Raw genomic sequence first — 22,525 nt, 5'->3', positions numbered from 1 at the left:
ATGTAAACAGGAATAAGTTTTTGTCACCAGTTCTGTCCCTTGGTCGTCTTAACACAGTGGATTATATTAAACGATTGGGGCAAATTACATGTAAACATTTCTCAAGGCAGATGGTTTCTGTGACTGGACAAGAATGACAAACCACAGCAATTCATGTGAACGCTTAGATGATGTTTCCATCTTTGTAATTATTATTTTATCACCAATCAAGGGACTGAATTAGGCAACAAATGCATTTACTCAAGACAAATTTGGCATGTCAATTATAATAAGCGTTCAGTTGGGGGAAAATGTCCTGAGGACATATTATTATTATTATTGTCGAAATTTATAGCAATCTACATGTATTTAGAATTTTATTTTACATCCTGCAACAAAGGGGAATAACTCTGTAAATATTTCATAGTTAAAAGTAAAAGCCAATTGTTAAGCCCCTTTACACAAGTGGTTAAATCCATTACGATGAATATAATTCCTGGTCCAAAACAAAGTAGCAATACAACGGGTTTTGCTGTAATTACCTAGCATTAATTCGGCATAATCTTGTCATTGTCACTACAGTGGTATGTATTGTAACATTTAAGGCAACACCAAGTCGTTATAAGAGAATGTGCCTTAATGAATACAAAGTAATAACTGTTGATGAATTCCAACAAAGAAGTAGATGATTAAATGTGTTAACAATATTGTTGTTATTTTTAAAATCATTTATTTTTACATGGAATTCGAAGGGATGATAAAGAACAGATATGAATGTTATTCATGTTATCTCCCTTTTTAGTTGTTTTTTTTTTTTTTGTTATAGTTATATTGAACTTGAACTGACCAAATCTTGCCATTATTATTATTATTATTATTATTATTATTATTATTATTATTATTATTATCATTATTATTATTATGTGGTTATAAAATATATGTTCTATTAATTTGTAGTATCTACAATGTTGTCTTGTATAGAGTTTTACCGTTGGCCTTTTCATCCTCTATCTCTTATGCACAGTTTAATTGTAGTTGTAGTTAGAAGAAAATACGTGTTGATTGCTTTTACTAATAATATGTGTGGGTGAGTAATTTCAATAGGGAATGAGATTAGCGGAAGAGTAGCGTCCCTTGATTGGACGTCACCCATAGTCTGTGACGTCACCGGCGGAAAAGTTATTAAGAGAGACGCATGCGCACAACCAACATGACATTCTCTCTCTAATAACTTTTCCGCCTGTGACGTCACAGACTATGGGTGACGTCCAATCAAGGGACGCTACTCTTCCACTAATCTCAATCCCTATGTACATTGAAATGAAAGAGTACGAGTCTAACAAAATTGTCATGCTGAATAAGAGATGATTTCGAAACTCCCGAGTCCTTGTATAGATAAAAGAAAAAAAGTTGATAGCAATAACAAAAGAATGAATTTTTGTAACGATTTCATTGAAATTTCAACAAACTTTCTTCAAAATGGTCATACTTCGAAATTGCGTCGACAATTCGGGAATTGTGACTCTGAATTTAAAGACATTCCAAATATTTTGAAGTTTGGCGATTTTATTTTTTTTACATTGTTTTGTTACTTTACTTTTATGCGTTTTTTCTCCTACTCCTACCCTACCCTATGTTTGAAGATCTTGATTTAAAAATAAATTATGATCTTCTGATCACTATTGCTAAAAATTAAATATGTTAAATGATAAACTGACTTGTTCTGGTATTTCTTTCTTTGTCTTAGTCTTAGCAATTCAATGATATCTGGATGGGATTCCTGACCTCCCAAAGTGGGCAGGGAGGCACTTACTGTGTCTTCTATCCCTTTATATCTGTTTTCCAATGTGCTTTCTGTCTTTGTCTTGGAATGAGATTACTTGGTTTTGCCCTGGCCCTTGCCGGATGCCCTGGCTGAGAGGGAAACAGTCAAATGTATAGTTAGTTTTGGGAGATGATATTTTTTTCCTTTAAATCATCTCTCTATATGATTTGTAAAACATTTGAGTGTATCCCTCTTAGTTGGGACCTGTGCTTGTGTCTGGACGAGACTTTTAGGTGATCTCAAACTAAGTATTTTGATAGTGTGCTCTTGGAATCTACATCTGTTTCCTATTTGAACCAATTCCCCTTTGTCTTACCTTTTCTTGGGTGCTTTAATTGTAATTATATAACTTTTTACTATCCCATTTTCTTTCTTTTTACTGGCGCTGATATGACCTTAATGTGTTGCAAGCGCAGTAAAACCATTAAAAGCAAAAACAAACAGTTCAATGATACAGTATTCTGGGGTAACTTTACCTTCAGGGGTAACTTTGCCTTAAGGGGTAACTTTGGCTCTGTAAATTTGGAGCATTTTGAGTGAGCTCAACTTTGTTGCAATTTTCCTAGCTGAAACACTTGACTCTTTATTAAAGGAAATAATTGCCACAAAATTAAATATACTCAAGTATATAGATAGTATGCGCTTGTCAAAGAAGCTCACAACATTGCCATCCGGAAGTATAACGAACCAACACACAGAACTCTGTGTAACCATGAACTTTTATTGTCTGGTTAATACAGTTTAGTGAGAATTTACTCATAAACATGGATGGCAAAAAACAATAACAAAGACCCGAGTGTCGTCAACTTCATTCTATCTATAGTTACGTCATGACCATGCCCCAAAACTGAAGTATCAGAACCCCAGCTTTGTAGTAACTGTTAAAATTAACAATGTATGTATATCAGTCCTGGGTTTGTGTCTGACCCATCTCTCCGGCCAGCAGTATTTGGGTATCTGTGATGGTTTAGAGTCCTATCAACTGTAACTGTCTTTTAACTCACTCAATCCTAGAGATTTTTTCTACTTTTCAAAATTGGAAAATATATATTAAAAATGAGCATGTGCATAGATAGTTTTATTATATCGAACTACCATTAAGATGTAAAACTAAAAACATTAGCTTTGATGCTACGCCCATAAATTGTCTCAGAAAAATGTAATAAATAGGCATGGGGTAAAAGTAACCCCGGGTAAACTACGGATATAGTCGGTGTTAGGGTTGAGTGAGTTAACACTATAGAGACAGGGATAAAGTTTGTTTTTAAGGGTTTTACTGTTTTTAAGGGTTTTACGGCACTTGCAACACATTTAGGTCATATCAGCGCCATAAAAAGGAAGAAAATGGGATAGTAAAAAGTTCTAGAATTACAATTTAAGTTGAAGCACCCAAGAAAAAGTAAGACAGGGGAACTGGGAGCAAATTGGGATCAGATGTAGATTCCAAGAGCACACCACCAATGTACCTAGTTTGAGATCACCTATAAGTCTCATCCGGACACAAATACAAAATCCAACAAAGAGGAATACACTCAAACGCTTACATTATACATTCAAAATAACAAATATAATAATACATAACAGAGAGATGATTTTTAAAAAACACACTGTAATAATGCCTCATGGCAATTAAGTCTTATCCTACATGTCCAATGTTGCTCATGGCCCCTTGTAAAATGCTTCATTTTATCGACTCTGTTCAAAGGTTGTGATGCTTGTTTTTGTTTTTGTTTTTAAGGGTTTTACGGCGCTTGCAACACATTAAGGTCATATCAGCGCCAGTAAAAAGGAAGAAAATGGGATAGTAAAAAGTTCTAGAATTACAATAAAGCATCCAAGAAAAGGGAAGACAAAGGGGAGTTGGTTCAAATAGGGAACAGATGTAGATTTCAAAAGCACTCTATCAAAGTACTTAGTTTGAGATTACCTAAAAGTCTCATCCAGACACAAGCACAGGTCCCCGCTAAGAGGAACACACTCAAATGTTTTACAAATCATAATATATAATATAAAGAAGGCATAATACAGTGCATAACAGAGAGATGATTTACAATGAAAAAAATATCATCTCCCAAAACAAACTATACATTCGACTGTTTTCCTCTCAGCCAGGGCATCTGGCCAGGACCAGGACAAAACCAAGTAATCTCATTCCAAGACAAAGACAGAAAGCATGTTGGAAAACAGATATAAGGGGATAGAAGACACAGTGTGTACCTCCCTGCCCGCTATGGGTGGTCAGGATCCCCACCCAGGTTGTGATGCTTATTACACTTTTGGTTCATTTAAGAACCAGTAATAACAGAACAAAGGATCTAGATCAAGCCAAGCTTACAGGCACCAAAGGAAAATGGAAGTCAATGCTAAAAATCTCCACAGAGACCAGAAGTGGATCCAAATCCAAACACCACACATTCAAATGTCGAGTTTGAAACCACCCAAAAGTCGCACACCAACACAGTCGCACACCAACACGGCTACATGATATCTCCCAATAAGGGACAAACTCACAATGGCTATACTAAGTAAGCATTTTATATTTAAAAACATCAGACATACTAAAATAATGGGGAGATGATTGACAAGAATAAAATTAACATCTCTCACAAAAGGCCATTGGATTGTGAGTGAAAAGCCTTTTTCAAAGACACACTTTTCATCAACTCACAGCATTGCCGAGTATCATTTGGTATCAATATATATAATACCATTCTACCACCACGTTATACCCACCACAAGACTGCATAGACGATTTTATTAAGTTACAACAGTTGAGCAGTTTTTCGTTGAGAAATGTCACTAATTCTACAACAATCAAACTCTGATCTAAAGTAAAAGTGAAAATCGGGAAGTTAAATGTGTTAGAAAATTTTAATAATCACATTCATATTCATCCATCCTGTCATTCCACTGATTTATTACAAACAAAACCTTGCTGAATGCAAAATGATGATGATAATAATAATAATAATAATAATAATAATAATAATAATAATAATAATAATAATAATAATAATAATAATAATAATAAGCGTGTTTATAACAATAATAATAAAAAGAGAAGTAAAAAGTCTAATTAAAACAGAAAATAAATACTAAAATAATAACGCTCATCGTATCACAATTATAAATGACATGAAATGTACAGAAATGGCTGGACCAATGAAATCGTTCATTCAAATGACGTGGTGAAATACTACGTTTTATACACAAACCACAATGGAGTCATTTTGTTTTATCGGTATGAAGACCACGGTAAACGAGGTTGGAGATTTTTTAATCTAAGTAACTTTTTAAAATATAATTTAAAAAGTCATTTAATCCTTAAATACTAGACAGGGTCTTATTTGGTTTTGGGGTTTGAAGGCAATTTATCTGCATATCTTATCTGAAAGCATTTAATTATAAATCTCACCTAGACTCGGCCAAATAGATGCACTGTACTCAAATGCTTACAAATCATCGGTTAAATGATGATGCGGCGATGATTTACAGGAGAAAAAACTACTTCTACTATATATATATATATCCATCAGACTGTCTCCCTCTAAGCAAAAGACTCAAAGCAGGGCCTAAGTAAAACCAAGTGGTCTTCTTTTAGAACAAAAAACAAATGATAAAGGGTGGAGGGGGAAGAGATAGCGAGAATTTTAGAACCACTGGACCAGGAGGTTAACATTCCTCGGCCCGAATGAGAATTTCAGCCAATGGATTAGATTTTACTTCAACACAACATTTGATATGACTGTTTTCCACCTAACATCTACTCACATTATCTCTATTATCTGCTGCTCTCATGGTAAAAACGATAAGATAAATTATGATTTGAAACAATTTCAATCAAACTATTTAAGGGATGAAAGGCCCTACAGCCTGAGTGATTCCTGATTGATGAGCCATGAATGCCTTCCAAATATCCAAGAGATTTAACAATACTTTTATTAGTAAATTCAAACTAACCATCTGCTAGGTTGACACAGAAGAGGCGAGAAGGTTTGCGACCCAAAAAATGAATGACTTAGACCTTGACTTATGACCCTTTCGCTCATATTTATAAATCTATAAATACTTCTCTGCCATTGACATGGTCTTTTAGAAATGTATTTATGTTTCATTGTTTTTTTTGGTGTTGGCCGAAGAAGAGTTTTGAGCCCGAAACGTTCCGTGTTTCGTATTTCGTTCTTTTTCAAAACTCTTTTATTCATTTTTGTTTATTTACTTATAAAAGTTCTGACACACAAATAGATGAGTATAATCATCATAAACTGTCCATCGTTTTGAGTAGTCTGAACAACGCTGCTGCCTCTCGGATTCGAGAGAACTCAATACAAAATGCTTGAACTTCTATGAAAATATCCTGTGGGGAAAAAGGAGAACAGGAGGACATCATTAGTTTAAAAAATGGGAAATATTTACATTTTGTTTAACACAGGCAACGAGGCCTTTTGGCTTTTCAGTTGTGATAAACATCAGGATCGCCTTTAAAAACACCACAAAAAAAAAAAAAAATTATAAATATGTATTCTTCACACAAGGCCACAAATTCATTAGTGTTCTGTTTTATTTTTTTTAAGTAAATCTTTAAATCAGAAATATCATGACAACAAACAAGTTTTTAATTGCTGTCTTTTTTTTTTCTCAGAAGAATTAAAAATCGTCTCAGTTCAGGATCTCAATAGAATAGAGAGTAAAAGTTTTCTGGACAAACTTCTAAACGGTGAATTGTTGATGTACTGTGGAATTATTCCATATTCGAAGATCCCTGTAAAAGTCTCCCAGGTCTACAGGATCAACCAAGAAAATACTGGGTAGCTGCAAATAGACTACGGTCAAAACATACAAGAACAACTGACAACATGCACAAATAGGGGCTCCAAGAATCACCAACATGCCCAAAGTGCAACCAAGCACCACAAGATGCAAACCACCTCGTACTAGATTGCCCAGAGACAAAATTTGAAGGGGGATTTGAACCCATCAACAAATGTGATGATGACTTCAGAACCTGGATTGATACCTTGAACATAGAAGTATAGCCGAACGATACTCCTATTCCAAGTTCAGTTGAAAGCCGGTATATAACAGCAAAATTCTTATCAACAAACATCCAAATCTAGAGGAAAATACAATCCTAAATTAGTCACAGGTTCTGGAGACCCTGAATTACACATATCAAAACTATCTGCTTTTGCCCCATTTCCTTCCATCTAATTTTGATTCAGACTAAGAGAAATAAACAGGGAATGCAATTGACAACAGATAAACAGTATCCATTCCCCAGTCAAATAGGTAATAATACATTTGGAGAGCCTTTCCAATAACATGATGGCAGGATCAGAGTTTTGCAGCCAGTGACCGTATTCATCGCAGTCCTGCCACCCTTGCCCATGAAAATGTGTACTATAGAGAGCCAATATGAGGAAGATTTTGAATAAATGCGTGCAATCCTGCAAAAACTATAAATAACCCTAAATCCGATAGTGGGAAATAGACCATACTAGCCATATTATAATTGATATTTAAATTAATAAATTTACTCTTTACAAACTATATAAATAGTATCGACTTCCAATACCCATGTATAAATCTGATATGATCCAGCCAGATATCATAGTGAACTTCATAAAAAGAGATTAAAGTGTTTAAGTACATTAAAAGAGTGAATGATTATTAACTTACTCAACCCTAACACCGACAATGTCCGTAGTTTACATGGGTTTACTTTTACCCCATGCCTATTTATTACAATTTTCTGAGACAAATTATAGGCGTCGTATCAAAGCTAATGTTTTTAGTTTTTGCATGTTAATGGTAGCTCATTTTTAATACATTTTTTTTCCAATTTTGAAAAGTAGCAAACTTCTCTAGGATTGAGTGAGTTAAAATGTCATAATAATAGATATTAAATAATGTGTACAATAAATGAAAATGCGTAAGAAAACCTGATTTGGTTGCAGAACGTGGCATTACTCAGCTACTGATGCCAAGAGGTGTTGCCTGTGTGTATCGATATAATGCAATTGGTCAGAAAAGACAATAAAACAATGCTGTATTAGGGGAAAAGACCCTGAGTCGTGACTCACCCTAACGTTGATAGTTTTGTTTCTGATGAGAGACTGTAGAAAGACACAGGTCAGTCGAACCAATCGGTTCTGGAAGTATCTGTCCTTATGGGCCTCACACGTGCTGATACAGTTGGAAATGTAAAGGTGGATGAACTCGGATGGTAGCTCCACTTGCTGGTGAGTGTCAGATGAGAGACAAGGGAATAAATTTGTATTCATTTATGGAATAGTTTTCATATAAATTATATTTTTATTCTGATATTGAATAATGATGATGATGATGATGATGATGATGATGATGATGATGATGATGATGATGATGATGATGATGATGATGATGATGATGATGATGATGATGATGATGATGATAATAATAATAATAATAATAATAATAATAATAATAATAATAAAAGATACTAATAATAACAATAATAATATAAACAATAATAACAATAATAAAAATAATAATAATAATAATAAAATATAATAATAATAATAATAATAATAATAATAATAATAATAATAATAATAATAAATAATAATAATAATAATAATAATAAAAATAAAAGATACTAATAATAATAACAATAATATAAACAATAATAATATAATAATATAATAATAATAATAATAATAATATAATAATAATAATAATAATAATAATAATAATAATAATAATAATAATAACAAAAATAATAGTAATAATAATAATAACAATAATAGATACATACATCTTATGGCAGAAAGACCAGAAAGTCTAAAGATTACACATACATATTTATCTTGATTATTATTATTATTCTCTTTTAGTTTTTAACATTCTTACCGTAGTGAGCCTGTTGACGACTTCCATAGAATGCAAAGACATCTCCATGTTGACTAATACATGGAAATAGCTGGGGACAAAAGAAGAGAAAAAAGAGAAAAAATAAAAATAGAAATAAATCTGAACACTTATATAACGTATTTCCACAGATTAGCCATTCTCTATGCACTTCACAGATGTTTCATTTATTCCCCTGGCAGACAATTTGGAATGATATTTCCATTTCATACAGTACCAGTCACCTGTTAGGCATCTTTTTTTGTACTTTTTTGTACTAACATTCGTACAATATCCTTCACTGTCTGTAGCCAGGTACTCATTCACAACTGAGTTGAGTGGGGGGGGGGGGGGGAGGAAATGACAATTAATGGACTCTGAACATAAGTGATATCATAATCTGATATCATTATCATAATCAAACCACAACAATCATAACGACCAGATAGTTTTTTAACGCTTGATATTTGTTCGTGAAAAGGGTTTTACAGCACATGCAATATATTTAGGTCATTTCAACGCCAGTATAAAGAATGAAAATGGGATGATAAAAATCTTCTAGATTACAATTAAAAAGCACACAAGAAAAGTAAGACAAGGGGGAACTGGTTCAAATAAGGAACCGGTGTAGATTCCAAGAGCTTACCATCAATGAACTTAGTTTGAGATCCCCTATAAGTCTCACATTATTCACTTAAAACAACAAATATAACAATACATAACAGAGAGATGATTTACAACAACAACAAAAATATCATCTCCCAAAACTATTAATTATACATTTGACTGTTTCCCTCCCCGCCGAACAACGATGAATGGAAAGCAATGGGGGAAAAAAATAATTTAAATATTTTTTTTAATAAAACAAAAAACTAAAAACTGTTCCCTCAAGAATTTGTTACCCACAAGAATTACGAGGTGAAATCTATTTGTCTTAACTCACTCAATCCTAGAGTTTTTTGCTATTTTTCAAAATTGGAAAACGTATTAAAAATGAGCATGTACATAGATAGTTTTATTCAACTATCATTAACATGCAAAAACTAAAAACAGTAGCTTTGATACTACGCCTATAATTTGTCTCAGAAAAATGTAATAAATAGGCATGGGGCAAAAGCAACCAGGGTAAACTACGGATATAGTCAGTCTTAGGGTTGAGTGAGTTAACTCAGGACAAGGGGTATTAACATCTGTGACCACTTACTCTGTAATTTGTGTGGAGCTCATCAGCTTGAGGAGGACATCAATGGCTACTAAGGGATTGTTCTCTACAAGGTCTGGAAGCTGAAAGCATACGACGGCAGGTCATCAATAATTTCCATAGAAGACATGGATACATTGGCTTTTACTCTTTTGTTGTATTTTCCTATTCTATTCTATATCGTGAAATTTAACGTTTGAATTTCCATAGAAGACATGGATACATTGGCTTTTACTCTTTTGTTGTATTTTCCTATTCTATTCTATATCGTGAAATTTAACGTCTGAATTTCTATAGAAGACGTGGATACATTGGCTTTTACTCTTTTGTTGTATTTTCCTATTCTATTCTATATCGTGAAATTTAACGTCTGAATTTCTATAGAAGACGTGGATACATTGGTTTTTACTCTTTTGTTGTATTTTCCTATTCTATTCTATATCGTGAAATTTAACTTCTGCAACAAATTCAAATTACATGAAAAAAAAAATTTTTTTTTTTTTAATTGAGATTTTATATACCACAATACCCACTTATCATGCTCAAAGCGCTTTACAAAGGGTTTTGAGCCCACAAAGATCCGTGTTCGGTATTTCGGTATTTGTTTTAAGCTGTTAAATTTATTTTTCTTAATTACTTTTTACAGTCCACAATTTCTAACAGCTTAATATCACCTGAATTGCCACAAAAAACCAACCTTTGGTGGACAGAGTCCGATGTTGTAAACTAGCTTGGAATCTTTGTCCAGCTCCTTCTTGATCTGCTGCTGCTGGTGTGGGGGTAGGGCCCCCTTGAAGGCCTTGGCCATGAGACGACGGATCTCCACACCCGTGGACGTATTGACGCACAGCGTTGTGTCCCACGCAATGTTGAACTCGCTGTCCGATGGGATCAGCCATGCCATCTGGTAGAGTGGATGTTTGAATGAGAAGTTAAACAATATGCAGGGGTCGTCGATAACACACTTTAATATAAAAAAAAATAATTTTTAATGAGCTTTTATCTGGTACAATATCCACTAAATGTCCTCAAAGCGTTTTACAGTTCACTCCACTTGTAGCGAAGTCGGTTGTAGCGATCTTCGGAAGTATCAATCTTTTTCTGTAGAACAGGTACCCATGTAATACAAACTCAATAAAATACAAACGGTTGTAATGACTTCACTACATCCGTCGTGACGGTTATAGTGATGCGTATTCTTATCCCCGACCCTAGTAAAAATAGAACGGTTGTAACGATGTCACAAGTGGCACGGTGAAACACACTCTCCTCACTGCTTCTCTCACTTCGCCAAGCACCTGTGTCAATACAACACATACAATACACTTTGTGTGTGTAACGTACCACTGATATAATATGTGCTGCTTGTCTTGCGTGTTGCGTCAGAGTAGAGCGAAACGAACGCGAAACGAACTCTCACTCTCACTCTACTCTTTCACTAGATATATACCTCTCTCACTTCGCCAAGTGCCTTTGTGTGCTGTCTCGCGTGTGTTGTAGTCTAGTGTACAGTGTATTAAGTGTGTTGTCTCAACCACAGACTACAACTACAACTCGACTTAACAATGGCGACAGGAGGAAAACGCGTTGTGCTTTCTTTGAAGAGAAAAATAGAACTGATTGGTGCAATTGAGAACGTAAAAAAGCAAAAGAATGCCGCATCTGAGTTTGGAGTATTGGCAAACACTGTATCGGGAATAATGAAATTGAAAGAGCGCTACAAGGAGGAGTTCTTTAAAAAAACAAAAAAACACACACACACAAAAAAAACAACCTAATATTTTTCTACAGTAGTCACGATAAATTTTTGTCAAGATGAGGGCAGTAACTCAATATATTAACCCTACAACGAGGTTGAATAGTCGGAATTATTTCCCTTGAATTTTCTTCCAACGCCTGTAGCGAACTTCGGATGTAGCGATCTTTTTTCTGGTCCCCCGATGACATCGCTACAAGCGTAGTCGACTGTACAAGGGGAACCTGACCAATAGCAACTCATAACATGTACAGAACTGCCAAAATGAAAATGGCAAATTTAGTCATTTCTATTAAAATTTTTAGTAATTTGACAAGGAAATTAATAATTTCTGAAATTGTACCACAATTTGACATTGATGATCACTTCAATATTACATCGTCATGTTTATTTCTGCTTTATTATTGTTATTATTATCATCAATTTTTTTCCCCCATTGAAACTATCTGGAAATGATCTCTTCAACATCAGGCAAAATATCGACAGGCCAAAAGGAAGACAGACCATCTTCCCAAAAAAGATTCAGGATTTAAGTGGATTATAATAAATCACTTTTTCCAACTATACCTCATCTTCTGCAATGTGAAGTGGCGGTGCCAGTCTGATGAAGTCTGGTCTCAGGGTTTTATCAGCAACACTCTTGATGCCTGTGAGTAAACTCTCCACCGTCTGTCTCTGGATGTCTGGGTTGATCATGGTCGCCTTGCCAAACTGGTCAAAGCTGGAATTTGAAGGGGGGGAAAAAAGAAATTAGAAATACAGTGGAATCTGATAAAGTCAACACTGCCGGACCAGAATGATGGGTTGATCATGGTCAGCTTGCCAAATTGGTCAAAGCTGGAATTTGAGAGAAAAGGGATTGTCTGTTTTGTTTGTTTTTAGGTGTTTAACGGTGCTTTCGACACTATTTAGGTCATTTAAGCGCCCAAGAAAAGGGATTAGAAAATCTGATAAAGTCAACAGTGCCAGACCACAATGTCACACTGGTATAACCAGTTTCAAGGAGAACTGCCAATATGGGAATTTTAAAAATTTTTTTTAAATGAAGAAAACTGACAAAAAATCTGGGGAAAAGGAAGGAAATTTACAGAGTATTAAAAGATATGACATTTCTGTCTCTTTTCAAAATGAAACATATGTCATATAAAAAGACTCTTTGGTCACAGACCACTTCAAGTCAGTAAAAACATCAGAAAACAAATCTTTAAGCTCTGCCATGGAAGGGTAGATAAAACTCTTTAGAGGCATTATGGGTATGATTGATGACAAGAATCATCATCAATGTCCAAAAGATAAAGAAATGAGTTTATCTTATTTACTAACTTATCCGAACCCATGACCAACTAAGCTCTTGCCCTTCTATCTTGTGCCATGACGTAGAAGTTAGACGTCTTTTGTAGTTGTTCCATGTGACTTTAAAAAGTGTGTTACTGATGCTTGGATTTGGAAAGGAGGAATGTGCATCTCAGGTCTCCAAGACGTTGAAAATCAAGCAAGTGATGCTTTACTGTTTCATTGAAGCAAGTTAATCGGAATAGCGCAAAATAGCATGGAAAATCAACGAGGACAAAAAAAATAACTCCTCTAATTAGCCGACATCTAACAGTTTCGTTCAAGGGAAACTGAAGAAAAAGGTATATAACATGATTTCTACCATATGGAAATAATTAGTTCTCTTCATTAAAAAAAAAACAACAAAAAACATGACTTACTTGTTATATTTAGTTTCACTTACTTGTTAGATTTAGTTTCACTTACTTGTTAGATTTAGTTTCTGGGTCTGACAAGACACAATTGATAGCCGTCTTGCTGGTGTGAGGCATCTCCGACTGTCGCTGGACGATGAACAACTGTGTGTGGCTGATATCCAAAGGCTGTTTGTTACTAACGTCCATTTTGAGGATTTGGGTTGGCGTGTGCTTCAACATCTATCAAGACATAGAAAATGGTTCCATCTTTAATCATGACACTTGCCTTCAAATCAAAAGGTCGGGTGTAAAATAAAATAAGTCCCTGGATGTAAACAGCATTGTATCTGTCCGGAAAAAAAACTGCAATATCACCTAACAGGCATCATGTCTCATTTAAAATGTTAAGTATTGCTGTTGGCTGGGGAATCGTGTAAAGTGATTTGAGCATGTTTAGTGGCTATTACGCTATATAAAAGCTCTGGAGGGGCATCATTATCTTTCAAATCCATTGAGAGCTTCAAAATTCGACATTTTTATTTGATGTCCCAAATTGCATATAAACATTTAAATTTCACAATAAAATTGTAAAATATTTGAAAATCTTGAAAATAAAGGCATTAAAAAAAAATTAATTAATTATATAGTCAAGTAGGATATTCAAGAACTTTTTTTTTTGAATAGTTTATTCTACTAATTCCAAAGTGACACATAGGGAGCAGGCACTGGTGTGTAAGATAAGATAAAAGTCTGAAGAGTCTGAAACGATGTCAGACAGAGCAGAAAGACAAATACACACCATTCAAAATTTTAATTGTCTTAAAGGATGATTGGAAAAAAAATGCTTGATGCACAAATGTGACATTGCATTGTCCAAGTATACAGTGAATTTTGTAACAATAAACCTCTTGCATCACAGATATTTATAATTCAAAATAAAATCGCATAGAGGTTCAAATAAATTAAATGCCTGGGACATTTTTATGTTATCAATACGAAAAGATGCCAAAACTCCCGATTTCTTCAGGTGATAAATTGCAATGAAAAATAAAAAGTAAAAAAGAATAAAAAATTAATAGAATTTTTAAATAATAAAATGACAATAATAGAAGGAATGATTTTTTTAAAATTAATCAATCAATTTTTTAAAAGACAAAAAAAATAAAACAATTTTAAATATACTAATATAAATACAAAAGGATTAATAAGCCAATGACAATACCATAAATAAAAAGACATTTAAATTTATGAATAACAAAAAAAAAAAAAAAAAATTAAAATAAAAAACAACCATAACAACAACAGCAAAAGGCAAAGAAACCAAACAAATAGGTAATTGATAAGTGAATTTCCTAATATTGTGATTTTTTTATCTTTTCAATCTAACATCTTGATTTAAAATTATTATTATTATTATCATTATTATTATTATTATTATTATTATTATTATTATTATTATTATTATTAATATCATTATTTGATATAGCACCAGTATCCACAAATAGTGCTCAGCGGTGCTTTACAATAGTTTTTTACTACATCCATATTGTATATTTAATCAATATATCGTCACGTTTTATCTTACCTCTTTGGATCCATTGGAAACTAGGTAAGAGAGAAAATATCGTTCTGACGCTGTGATGGGAGCAATGTGGGTTGGAAGATCGTAAGGACTCGGTTCCTTGTGGTCCGTCTCTTGCTGAAAAGTGATGACAAAACTCATAAAAGCTGAGATAAAATTTGTTTTCAGGTGATATAAAATCCGTTCTAAACTGCACATCAGAACGGACAGATTGACATGAATTTTTATTTCAAATTAGCTCAAGACTTTATCTTCAATACAATAAAAACAAAAATGTTTAATTAAAAATCTTTGTCAAAAAATCCTATAATAATTCTAAAAAATAGAATAATAAAATAAGAGACAATGACGATGATGATGATGGTGATGATGTATGATGATGATTATAATGATGATAATGACAAGGAGGAAGGAAATGATGATAAGAAAATAAACGTCAATATCAACAACAACAATATCAACATCAACAACAACAATATCAACATCAACAACATAAACATCAACATCAACAACAACAACAACAACAGCAAAAAATATAAGAGTATGAATGAAATGATAATAACAACTTGTTCACTCAGTCTTACCAGGAGATGTATGAAAACCGTGGCAAATGGATTGGCGGCCATCGGCTCTGACTTGTACATTTCATACAGGATAAAAATGGCTGCCAGTTTCTGAGTCGGGTGAGGGAGGAGGTCTCGGTGTTGGAGCAACAATACCTGTTCATTATAAAAATCCCCCTTGATGGTAATGAAGGATGTGGGGATGATGAAGATGATGGTGATGATGATGATGATGATGATGATGATGATGATGATGATGATGATGATGATGATGATGATGATGACAAAGACAATGAATGATGATGATGGATATGATGATAAAGATGAAATATTTTTTAAAGTAAGGCTTTTATACAATGCATTATCAATTGAAAACAAATCTTTTTACAAGGGCTCCCAAGCCAGCAACAACACCTAACAAACATATCGATTGAGGATTGGTGCCTGTAGAAGGACGAATGAATGATCTGAATGTTTTCTAGGGTACTAAATCCCAACTAGCTATGATACATTGTTATTGTTTTTGTTGTATAATCATCGATCCTGCTAAATATCTTATCTTTTACCTTGAGTCATGTAAAAAACACAATGTAATTTCCTGTTTTTGGATTAATAAAGTTAATTTTATCTTATCTTATTATTACTCTTTTTTTAACAATCCTGTTACCTCTTATCCACCAGGTATTCATTTCAAACCTGAGTATGGTGAAAAAAATGTGAGTAAAGAGCCTTTTTCAAGGTTTCACAGCAGGATTTGAACCAAAGACCTACAGGTGAGAAGCCATCTTACCACGAGACAAAAATGCTACACATGATGACGGTGTAATCTGATGACCTATAGAAAATGGCGTTGTAGTTTTACAGATGATAAAAAGTCTTCACATTGATACAGTAAATAGATGATAAAAAATATTCACTTTGACATTGACGGAATACTCACAATAGCCTGTCCAACTTTAAAGTGATCATGTTTGTTGGTGAAATAGTGGTGGAAAGTGTTGGCCAAACTCTCAAAGCTCTGGGCATCTGTTGAATCCTCTGAAAGGACGCTGAGTAAAGATAATAAATAAATAAAATAAAATTCCCTATATTCATCCCCAAGGGGAAATTGGTCTTTCAAGGGAAGACTGGAAAAACCCAGGTGTCAGCCACAGTGCAGCACCGCAAAATGAGATAAGGCGAGGTGACTTGCTCAAAGGTACACAAGGCGAGAAGTCTATGATAGTTAGTATGATAGACTCTGACTCTATTATGATTATGATGATGGAGTAGTGAAACGAGAAACAAATAAGTATAGTTTCACCTTACAGTGAGCCTATCGGCGGCCACTGGACTGGAGTTATCAAAGTGCCTAGTATAGGTATAAGGTATAATAATTGAGTCAAGTTATAATTATGATGTTTTGAGTTTGAAAATGTTATCAAAATGCCCAAAACTAAACGTCTCTTCTCGTCATCGAGTCCAAGGCTAAGGACTAAGGACTAAGGGCAAGGGCCGGGATGCTCATTTCATCATAATTACGAGTAAATGCACACTTCTGTCCAAGTCTAAGTTTGTTTGTTTGTTTTTCTTGCAACACATTTAGATTATATCAGCGCCAGTAAAAAGGAAGAAAATGGGATAGTAAAAAGTTCTAGAATTACAAATAAAGCACCCAAGCAAGGTAAGACATATGGGAACTGGGAACAAATAGGGATCAGATGTAGATTCCAAGAGCACACTATCAAAGTACTTAGTTTGAGACCACCTTTCAGTCTCATCCAGACACAAGCACAAAATCCAACAAAGAGGAATACACTCAAATGCTCACATTATAAATTCAAAATAACAAATATAATAATACATTCATTAATAACAGTAACAGAGAGATGATTTACATGGAAAAAAAATATCATCTCCCACAAAAACTACAATAACTAGAGAGGTGGGCCTTTGGCCTACCAACCTCCGCTGCATGTCCAACTCGCCTTGAGCATGCATTCACGTAAAATATAAAGATTTTTTTTTAAAACCTACCTCTGTTTCAAAAACTAGCATCTTTCAACTTTCTAAGAAACATTTTGATTTTTCAGAACTTTAGTTCGTTAAAAAAATACCGGCCAATCTGACCCGTTGAGTCGAATGAAAACGAAATTTTGTTGTTTACACGGTTCAAAGGAAATGCCGTAAATAAGCTTTCATGGACTTCCTTTGTTGTTTTTACAGTGTCACGTGACCGTTTTGAGAAATTTGACGTCTGCTACAAATAATTAGACCGGTGGGGGGTAGATATTTTCGTTGGAGCAGAAAAAAAGTGAGTATTATTTCTTGTACTTGTAGAGAGGCCTAGGGTCCACCAGCAGACCAGTTGATTGAATGAAAGAGAAAAAGGCCTTCTTTATCCGCCGCCACCACCACCTTGAAAGAGTGGAGGGGGGGGTGCATGCCGACGAAAGTGTCGCTTGGTGACCTTGGTGACGTAGAGCATCTCAAGGATACTGGCAGTTGCAGGTGTTCTTAACCCTTAACAGCGAAGCTAATTTTTTGCTTTTAGATAATAGTTTGCTTTTATCTTTATTATTGTTAACGGGGAATACAGCGTTTCCACCAAGAGAGCAGTCAGACTATCACAACTCGGACTTCAATTGTCTATAATCGTTTTGCCGTTACTTGTCTTTTGATGATAGAAGATTTGGTGTTAGGTCAAAGATCGAATTTCGCCGCTAAAAGGTTGCATTGCTACTGGGTTTGCTCTTCCCCCCCCCCCCCCCCCCACCTTTTTTTTTCCTTCTTTTTTTTTCACCTTAGTATTGTTGATTGCTGCTATTTCCCTTTTTATGATTAGCAAGTGCCGTAGGAGTCTCACAGGATGCAGGAGTACTGCAATTAACCCTTTGCCAGTGACACTGATTTTTTTTGTTTTCAAATAATAGTCTTCATTTATATTATTTTTTAACACAGAAAAAAAAAAAAACGTTTCCACCATAAGAGCAGTAAGAATATTGATAAAAAGCGCTTTGAGCACGTTGGGTGGATATTGCCCTATATAAAAGCTCAAGTTTATAAATTGTAATTTGTTTTTTGTCTTTTGATGAAAACGGTAAGATTTTATTTTTGGTCCAAGTAAGATTGATATTCGCCTTTAAAAGGTTATGTTGTTTTGTTTTTTTCAGGTTTTTTGTTTTGTTTTTCAAATGCGGATACGCTGCTTCTTAATTTTTTTTCCTCAACTGGCAAGCTATCGCTGTACTTACCCGCATGGCTTGCACACACAAAAGGATACATCTAGGTCACAAAACCTTACATCCAGGTCACAAAATCAGACAACTAGGTCACACATCAAGACATCTCTGTTTCGTTTGTTCCAAGATAGCAAAACAAACCAGACGTCTTGGAGTTCGAAAGAGCTTTCCATAAAATATTTGGTATTTGCAAGAAACCAATTCCCTATACAGCTCTTGTGCACGGTTACTTATGACCTTGATTTCTTTCGTACCCACCCCCCAAAATCCCACTTATTGTGTGTTATAGGCAGAACATAATAAATAGCTGGGCTGCCACATGCGTGACTAAATTGGCCAAAGAGAGAATCTATACTTTGGCATTAGACACCCATTACCTGATGTCTTGGTTTTTAATCCTAGCCTAGTGAGAGAGAGAGAGAAAACAAAACAATCATACATGTATCTGCAAACAGCAGAACGTTTTCATTTTACATTGAGATGGGAAGGGGAAGGGATAACACTATGACAAGAGAGAGAGTGAGAGAGAGAGAGAGAGAGAGAGAGAGAGAGAGAGAGAGAGAGAGAGAGAGAGAGAGAGAGAGAGGTGGGCGGGGGGATAGTAAGGGGGAATGGGAAAAGATGAAAGAAACAATGGGTTGCCTGATGACGTAGATCAAAGGATTGTTACAGCGGTGTTCACGGTGCGTACTTCGTGAAATTTTAACCCTTTACAGTGACACTGATTTTTTTTTATCCAGATTGCTTATGCAGAATAAATCGTTTCCACCAAGAGAGCAGTAGTAAGAGTATATTTCGACTCGGGCTTCAATTAAACTATAAATCGCAAAGCTTGTTTTTTAATGATAACATTAAGACTAAGATCTGGAGTTTGGGGAGTGTAAGATGGAATCTCGCCATTAATGGTTAAAATTGTTTTGATTAAAAAAAAACAACTCACACACACACACACACACACACACACACACACGAGCGCGCGCGGTCACGACAGCGAGGACCATCACTGACAGAATGTTGCAACGGTAAACCGGTTTACGTGTACATAGATCCTGAGGCTAGATGCCCCGTTACCGTGTACGTAGGCACTCCTAAAAAAAAAAAAGAAAGAAAGAGACACACACACACACACATACTCACACACACACACACACCACACACCACACACACACACACACAGTCTCGCATCCTCTACGAACTAATTTTGCTCACCAATTTTTACTGCACTTATGCACCAAATTGCATACCTATCTAGGGACACTTTTTTCCGTATCTTTTTCTCAATAAACTTTTTTAAAAACCTTTGTTTTGCGCGGCAGGCGGCAGGCACCAACCATTGGACAGACGAAAAACACACACGATTTAGCGAGGAATGAATCATGAAAATATTTAAGATATAATTTCAAACACAACTTTTGATATTCATCAAGGATTGTCTAGTACCGAATGTTTTTTGATAGAAAACAAATGTATCTTCAAATCTAAACTGCTTTTGACGGTAAGCGGTAAGTTTTTTATTTATTTTTCTGTCCAAACGAATGATTTGTCCTGGTATAGAAGCTAAGTATTGGTAACACCGGCTCACCTCTCTATGCATTTGACTGTTTCCCACCAGGTAGGACTCCGGCCAGGGCCAGGACAAAACCAAGTAATCTCATTCCAAGACAAAGACAGAAAGCATATTGGAAAACAGATATAAGGGGATAATAGACACAGTACAGTCGTGTACAGTATGTACCCCCCTGCCCACTATCATTATCATCATCATCATGGGAGGTCAGGAACCCCACCCAGTGACAGTGTCCAAGTCAAAGTTGCTGAAAATCAACAAATAATAATAATAATAATGATAATGCTGAAAACTTATATAGCGCTATAACTCCAAGACACCAGACTCTAAGCGCTTAAATTACAAATTACTTTGGCTGAAACATACTCATTCACACACACAAGCACACACACACACACACACACACACACACATACACACACACACAACACAACACACACACAAAACCAAACCCATCTTGCTTCTCATACCATCTACTAAAATCGAAACAAATATGTTTTAAGCGAACGTTTAAAAATAGACAAAGATTCTTTTTCACGAATGCTCTGCGGTAAGGCGTTCCAAATAGAGGGTCCGAAATGAGAAAAGGATCTCATTCCAGCATTTTTCCGAATTCGAGGGACAACTAGTTTTGTGGAATCACTGGCCGAACGTAAGGGGCGGGGTTTTGAATATCTTTCAATTAGTTCTGAAAGGTAGGAAGGGGCAGTACCTTCAAGACAACGATACACTAAAACACAAGCTTTGAATTTAATTCTTTTCCCAACAGGCAGCCAATGCAGGTCATGAAGTAGAGGTCCGGCAGAGTCGCACCTACGCTTCATGAATACTAGTCTGGCAGCGCTGTTTTGGACAATCTGAAGACGTTTCAGATTGTATTGCGAAACGCCAAACAACAGAGCATTACAATAATCCAATTTCGATAGTACGAGGGACACAACCAGGTGCTTGGTCACATCCTCAGATATGAACCGTCTAATGGAAGCAATCTTTTTTAGTTGGAAAAAGAGAGATCTAACCAAATTATTAACCTGATGCTCCATCGACAGTCCAGAGTCTAAGAATGTGCCAAGGTTTTTCACTTTGTCAACAATTTGAATAGAGGCATCCCCCAACTTCAAATCTGTTTCACTTTTCCACTTCCTGTTCCCCACATACAGCACCTCCGTCTTATCATCATTCAGTTTCAGTCTGTTCTCATTCATCCATTTCTTAACACTTTGGATACAATTTTTACTATTGGCTGATACTTCTTGTAAATTTCTCGTATTGGAAACGCAGTACAATTGCGTATCATCAGCGTATTGATGGTAAGACAGACCAAAACTTCTGATGATTTTAGACAGAGGGCCAACGTACAAAACAAAAAGAACGGGTCCAAGTACTGAACCCTGGGGAACAACTGATAATACTACTACAAAGACACAGGATTGGATGTGGTTTTCCAATGAAAACTTTTTAAACAATTTAATTCATCAAAGAGACATAATTTTTTAATTATATAAATAAACAATTACCTCAGGAGAGAAGCAAGTTCTTTCACCGAAAGTGCAGCCATTTTGTTTGATGAAAAGTAACTCTAGAAGTAAAAGTCAACAATATGTATTTTTTGAATGATCTCCCTTGTTTATTTGACTTGCAGAGAGAACGTAACCCTAGTTTTACGTATGCGTCTCGAAAAAAAAAAGAAAAAAGAAAAAAAAATATAATAAAATTGTAAAATATATAAATTAAAAATAAAAAATGTCTACAACACGTGGGGTTCCCAAGCGGTCACCCATCTAAGTACTAGCCACGCCTGACGTTGCTTGACTTCGGTGATCGGACGAGAACCGGTATTTTCAACGTAGTATGGTCGTAGACAACAACTGTCGAAAATAGAATCTAATATAACATTAAAACACTATTGCTAATTTATATAATGATGAAGATAGTTTAGGAATGTATAATATTGGTAGTTGAAATCGCGTGTTGTATTCGTCTGTTGCAATTTCGGTTTCATAACAAAGAGCTGAATGACGTCAATGTCGTTCCTTCTATGCCTTTCCCCCCCCCCCCCCCCTCCCCAGCATTTATTTTTTGTTTTTTGTTGGGGTTTTTTGTGTCGTTCTTTGTTTTTTGTTTTTGTTTTTTGTTTTTGTTTGGTTTATTTGGGGTTATTTTTTGTTTGTTTTTTGGTTTTTGGTTGTTGTTTTTTTGGGGGGGGGGGGTTTTGTCAGTTGTGCCTTACTCAAGGCCACAACATCAGGACCAGA

At 35.1% G+C, this 22,525-nt stretch overlaps 1 protein-coding gene and 1 non-coding gene across 2 annotated transcripts; both read right to left on the bottom strand.

Annotated features, from left to right (window-relative positions):
• Positions 1-6,008: 6,008 nt before the first annotated feature.
• Positions 6,009-21,839, bottom strand: LOC144978094 (CCR4-NOT transcription complex subunit 11-like). The gene is made up of 11 exons (XM_078923672.1): positions 21,788-21,839; positions 16,423-16,531; positions 15,504-15,638; positions 14,923-15,036; positions 13,408-13,577; positions 12,217-12,370; positions 10,591-10,797; positions 9,897-9,976; positions 8,696-8,765; positions 7,888-8,043; positions 6,009-6,161 (listed from the first exon to the last, which is right to left on the bottom strand). Exons 1-11 carry the CDS (start codon positions 21,826-21,828, stop codon positions 6,063-6,065), a joined length of 1,335 nt encoding a protein of 444 aa, XP_078779798.1. The 5' UTR covers positions 21,829-21,839; the 3' UTR covers positions 6,009-6,062.
• Positions 21,840-22,014: 175 nt separating this feature from the next.
• On the bottom strand, positions 22,015-22,133 carry LOC144979091 (5S ribosomal RNA). The gene has a single exon (XR_013646642.1). It is a non-coding gene; the product is annotated as a 5S ribosomal RNA (ribosomal RNA).
• Between the last annotated feature and the right edge of the window lie 392 nt (positions 22,134-22,525).

Source organism: Berghia stephanieae, chromosome 8, assembly GCF_034508935.2.
Source record: "Berghia stephanieae isolate SIO BIC M18660-M18661 chromosome 8, UCSD_Bste_1.3, whole genome shotgun sequence".
Lineage (NCBI taxonomy): Eukaryota > Metazoa > Mollusca > Gastropoda > Nudibranchia > Aeolidiidae > Berghia > Berghia stephanieae.
Note: the sequence above shows the minus strand (reverse complement) of the source record. Positions and strands in the feature narration are given on the sequence as shown.